Source organism: Accipiter gentilis, chromosome Z (genome assembly GCF_929443795.1).
Source record: "Accipiter gentilis chromosome Z, bAccGen1.1, whole genome shotgun sequence".
NCBI classification, from domain to species: Eukaryota; Metazoa; Chordata; class Aves; order Accipitriformes; family Accipitridae; genus Astur; species Astur gentilis.
Genome location: NC_064919.1, coordinates 75,946,925 through 75,952,924, shown reverse-complemented (window position 1 = coordinate 75,952,924; position 6,000 = coordinate 75,946,925). Strand labels below are relative to the sequence as shown.

Below are 6,000 nucleotides of genomic sequence, written 5' to 3'. Positions count from 1 at the left end.
AATTGATTACTACATTATTCCATCACTACTCAGAATCCTGTAAGAAAGCTACATTAATTTGTTAAGAGCTAAGACAGACTTAGATGAAACAGCAAATCACTACTGCATTAAAATACGAGAGAAATTCTACATCTTTCTCACAATTCTAGCTTATGTAAGTAAGATTTTTTTAGGTCTCAGCTGATTGAACAACGAATGTTATTTTTAAACAAAATTAGCTGTTTAGAAATCAATTGAATATGACAATGAACTTGAAGGAATACATTCCATTAAAAATCATAAAGATATAGGAAGTACCAGCTTTTCAGAGTCAGAGCCCATATGGAAAGAAGTTCTAGACTTAATATAAATCAGTCCAGGTTAGCATTTTTTAAATCAACATAAACTTCTGTTAATGACTACTTGCAGCAACATGTAACTATATATAAGCATAAATACATATATATTGATTTCTGGAGCTGAGGAAAAAAATTCCATGATGAAGCTAAAATAGATTTGTTCTTTGCACTCTGACATACCAGAAACACTTTGATGGTAGAAACTCCCACTGCAAACATTATTAAAAAAAAAAAACCACAAAGTTTTTTCTTCCCTTAAAGTGTGGGTATTTTTCTAACTTAACATATACGCAAAACTTTAAATCTTTAAAAGGATATAAATATTAAACATCTGCCCTGAAAGTACTCCTCCTCTCTTGAAGTCTCCTGTTACTGATTCACTCATGTGCCACTAATTTGACAATGACCTTGTCAAGATATAAATGACTGGCCAGTTATATATTTACTCTTACAAAACTCAAATCATTTATTTTGATTTAAAGTACACTGCCTGTAAAAGCACAGAGATTTAATCTGAAGACTTCTAGAGGTACAGAATCCATAATATTCCAAGTTGTTTATGTCAACTGTTAATCCTTGTCACTTTTGAAAATTATGGTTGGTTTGGTGTCATTAGCCACTATATCCTCTTGTTCCTGTCTTTTTTAGATTAAATAGTCCTTTAGGACTCTGTATTGCACTGAAAGGTACTTGAACACTTAATTAAATCAACTACAGATCTTTTCCAGAAGAAGAATCCCCATGGTGTACACTGTATTTGCCAGATGTAGTTCTCTTCTCTATGGTCTACATTTTTGTAACACACTCTTCAAAATGGGGGCAACAAAACTCTTCATGATTCTTTCAGTGTGATTCTAAACCAATGACGACCTACTACAATTGAAAGCTGAGTAAGAAAGAGTATCAGTGAGGCTTCTTTCAAACCAAGCTCAGATTCCCAAATTGGCCTACCGCAGAGGCACACGCAGCTAAATTGGCACACAAACGCTTCCGAGACTTCTTACACAAACACTACTGTTGAAAAACATCCTTGTAAATGTGTAGCACGCATTCAAACCAGCAGTGCTTTTTTCAGCAGTTCTTGCTCTCCCTCCCCCTTTCCTACGGTGCCAAGACAGTAATTTGCGCTGTTCTGCGAACTGATTCGGGAAGGTTACCCCGGATTAATTTTTCCTCATTTTTCTTCTTCCCACCAGGTCGTTTGGCAGCCCAAGACTCCTCTGCTCCACGCCATCCGTGCTAGCACAAGAGCAAATGCAGGAATGAGCCGCCTGAAGCCGGGTGGAAGGGGGAAGCACTGATTTCAACACCTATTAAACAGGCAGCTAGACACGCGGCCACGCAGCCATGAGGAGGCGGGTGGGGCGGGCGGGGAGGACGGCTGACAAGGCAGCCCCCGCACCGCCCGCCGGCGACAGGCCTCACAGGAGACGGCAGAGGATGGCCGAGCGACAGGGGCTACCGAGCACCTGTGACTAGAAGGGTCCTGTTCGCCCCCCCTCCCCGCCCCCCAGCCGCCAGCTCCCTTCTGCTCAGCCGCCCCCTCCTCAGCCCAACGGGCAGCCCCGCGCTCGCCCGCCCAACGCCGAACGGCCCCGCCGCAGGGGGGAGCCTGGGCCGGGCCGGGCCGGGGCCGGGCCGGGCCGGGCCGGGCCGGGCCCTGGCCCGACGCGCGCCACTCGGCCGGCGGAGGCGGGCACGCGCTCCTGCTCGCAGCGCGCTCACCTTCCTCCTCGTCAGCCCGCCCCGGCCACCCACGCGAACGCGCCCCCTCCCTTCCCCCCGCCCGCTGCAGCGCATGCGCAGCCTTCGCGGCGGCGCGCGCGCTCGTGCAGATCGGCCGCAGCAGCGGGCGGGGGCGCCTTCCCCTCCTCCATCGCGCATGCGCCGGGCCCGGTCGTCGTGGCAACGGGACGCGGTGCGTGGCGGTCGTGAGGGCCGCCGCTGCCGCCGTCGTTGTCCGTCATGTCGGAGATCTTGTGCGAGTGGCTGAACGAGGAGGTGAAGCTCTCCCGGAGCGTGGGTGAGTGGGGGGGCCCGCTGCCTTGTGAAGGGGCAGGGGCTCGGGGGGGCAGCAGGCTTGCCCGTCAGCGCGGGGGGCTGCCGCCGGGTCAGGCCGCGGAGCCACCGGGGGATCCAAAGGGTCCCCCGGGGCCAGCTCCTGCTGACCTACCGACGAACCCTCCCGCTTCCACGCGTCCAGATACCTCCTCAGGTACGTTTTTAATCCTCATGTGCGAGACAGTGATTTTCGAGGCGAAGTTAGTTTTCCTCAAGGCGCAAGTGCTCTCAGGAGATACGAAGAGCTCAAGCTTCATCTGCTAATAAGGACTCCAGAGGATAAAAATATTTTAATATGTTTACAAAGCAGTCCTTTGTTTTTAATGTCAGGTGTTGTGCTGGCTTTGGAGAAGCATTTGTTCTGCAAGGAGGGAGCAACTTCCTGTGGAAAAGAAGCACATTAGATCTAGCTTTGTTTTCGTTTGCATTTTTTATGGAAAATTTATTAATTATCATTTATAGATATTGCCATGATCTTAATGACAGTTATGACCACGTTTACTTTCTAACACTGAAAATGAGAATTAAATGGCTACCTAAAACTTACGTTGCAAAATAACTGCACTGAAAGCAGATATATTTGTGACTTGGAGACTAGTTGCTGCTAGATCAATCTCCTAAAATTCCTTTGGATTATTTAGTAAAGTTTGGACTTAATTTTGTTATAAAAACAATAACATTAAGATTAATATATTAATTCTTTTAATTATCTTGATTTTTTTAAAAAACAAACAACCAAAACCTGAACTTAGTTCCAGGATCATTTTCAGAAGAATTTTCTACTGGCTACCTCCTAGGAGAACTTCTACACAAATACGGTCTTCAGGATGACTTTAATCAATTTTCACAGAGCAGGTTAGTACATATGGATAACGTGTCTCTTAAAGAAATTAGAAAAAGTATTTATTTTTCAGTTTGGATTTGCTAATGCAGATTGGGAAAGACATCTAGAACTTACCAAGATTTTTTATGTTTATTAGTAATTCAAAAGCTACTTGTATTTGACACATGGATTAGCTTCATATTTCCAGAGAGATTGATCATACTACTTCAAGAAAATTATGCATTTTGATTGTAACTACGATAGTAGCAGGTTAGACCAGAAGTTCAACTAGCCCTTCAAGGATGTCCCTAAGATTAAAGATACTGACACTGTCCGCATGAGCTGTGTAGAGCCAGGAATCCAGAGGTGAGGTGTGGTGTGGTGGTGACCATTACATCTTCATTAAAATGAAAATGGTGGAGATGCATTGTGAGGCTCTGACTGAAGTCCTAGTGAAAGATCATATAAGAATTTATAAGTTTACAAGTAAACTGGTGTAATATCCATAATGAAGAAGAACAGAAAAAAAAGAAGTTGAAAAATTTTGTGCAGATCTGTGAGCCTTGGTGTTCTGCAGTTCATGGGGATCCTTGGCTTATGCTCCATTTTGGCAGACCTTGGTGCACATGCATATCAAGTGTGTCAGGCTGTACATCCTCTTCCTGTTTCTTCTGAACCTCTTCTTTACGTTCTTTGCACTTCTTATTTGTTTATACCCTTTTCTATCTAAGCCCCGCCAACTTATAGGAGAGCAGCTTGAGCACAGCTAACAAAGGCAGCCAACAAACACTGCAGTTTTGCACAGCAGTTTTTGGGCTCTGCTTCTAGGACATCTAGATCTCTCAGGAATTTCTGGGATCATTGGAGAACTCCTGGTAACTCTTCGAGGAACTTTAGAGTGCCTGCTGCTGCTGGGAAAGAGTAGCGTCAGGAGGCTTTTACTTCTAGCAAGTTCTAGCAGCTTCTGACAACTTCTGTCAACCCCTACTGATAAAAGGAAGAGCACTTGTCTCCAGCTGGCTTCTGATTAGGGAGGTGCAATTGGTAAAGCTGCACTTCAGCAGGTGCAAGAAGAGGTTAGCAACTCTGCTGAGACAGTGTATGCGTGCTCAGCAAAGGCAGTAATGCATGACAGGGCATGATCCCCAGTATCTACTGAGGCAACTACTCAGAACGTCAGAGGCCTCAACTCAGATTTCTCTCTGGAGAAAAAGGCAATTCTTCATGTTTCAGCCTGTAGGGAATGCCCAGAGTCTTTACTTAGCCTTGGGTAGGGGGAGGTAGTGGCTTTGCCTGCAGAGGTGTGCTTGCGGAGAGTTTGTGTCACCAAGTCAAGTTGCTGCAGAAGGAGGTCAGTAGACTGTTCAGCATCACAGATGACGAAAAGGAGATTGATGGGATCTTCTCTGAGACACTGCAGATACAGGAACCTAAACCCGCAGCTATGCTGAGGGAGAGGCAGGCAGAATCTGTGTTTGTTGGGTTGGGAAAAGGAGATGACTGGCAGCTTGTGATGTCTGGCAAGAGAAGGAAGGTTCCTGCTCCACCTGCTGATCCACAGCTGCAGAACAGGTTCATTGCCTTGGTAGCAGATGAGAGGCTGGTGGCTCTGTGCAACAAAGCATCTGAGCTGGCAAATTCTGAACCACACAGGAGCACCAGGAGGAAAAGGGGAGTGACAGCAGTGGGAGACTTTCTCCTGCAGGAGATGGAGGCGCCCATTTGCTGACCTCCCATGCTAGCCAGGGAGGTTTGCTGCTTGCTGGGGATTGGGTCCAGGACTGCAGAGGCTTGGCCAGCCCTTGCACTTTTACCCCTGCTGCTGTGGGCACCAAGGATACTGCCAGAGAGACCTGGAGCACATGAAGAGTGGCTCTGGAGGCAAAAGTCAAGGGCATGGGGCCCAGGTGTTTTTCTCCTCAGTTCTGCTGGTGAGGTGAAAGGGCTTGATGAGAAGGGGATAGATTCAACAGGTAAACAAGTAGTTGTGCACCTGCTGTCAACATCAGGGATTTGCTTTTTGCAGTTGTGGGATCATCTTTGAAGATACAGGACTGCTAGGAAGAGGTGGGATCCACCTGACCACGTTGGGCAAAAGCATCTTTGCCAACAGGCTGGCAAACCTGGTGAGGATAGGTTTAAACTAGTAGTGAGGGGGGAAGGAGATGATTACTCTCAAACAAGTGAGGAAGTGATGACCTAGACTGGCAAGTAAGAGGAGAAGGGTGACGTGAATAAGAGGGGCAAAATGGTGCAGAAGGCTGCTCACCCCAAATGTATGTATGCAATTAAAGAAGTGCTGAGAAGATAGCACTATGGGAGAAGCATTCGCACTTTTTGTGGTAAATCAACACAACTGGCTGCCTCTCTGAAGTGCCTGTATACTAATGCATGCAGCATGGGGAACAAACAGGAGCAATTAGAGGCCTGTGTATAGTTGCAGGACTAAAGTATCATTGGAATCACAAGGAAGCGGTAGGATAGCTCACACAACTGGCATGCTGCCATGGCTGGATATAGGCTCCTTAGGATGGACAGGCTGGGCAAGGTGAGGAGGAGGAGTTGTCCTCTATGTGAGAGAGCAGAGAAAATGCACGGAGCTCTGCCTTGGGATGGAATAGGATTAGAGGAAAGACCAAGCTGGGTGATGCTGTGGTGACTGTTTGCCACAGATCACTTGAGCAGGAAGAAGTACATAAGGTTTTCTTGAGACAACTGGAAGCATTCTCATTTTTACAGACGTCAGTCTGAATAGGAAACTTTAACCAAGTTGGTATC

The 6,000-nt window shown here is 46.6% G+C and overlaps 1 protein-coding gene across 1 annotated transcript in view; it reads left to right on the top strand.

The window, feature by feature from the left end:
* Positions 1–2,244: 2,244 nt before the first annotated feature.
* SPEF2 (sperm flagellar 2) overlaps positions 2,245–6,000 on the top strand; it is an 89,236-nt gene continuing 85,480 nt past the window's right edge. Inside the window, exons 1-2 of the mRNA XM_049795788.1 lie at positions 2,245–2,361; positions 3,152–3,254. Coding sequence (XP_049651745.1) covers positions 2,304–2,361; positions 3,152–3,254 — 161 coding nt within the window. The 5' untranslated portion in view covers positions 2,245–2,303. The remainder of the gene's footprint in view (positions 2,362–3,151; positions 3,255–6,000) is intronic.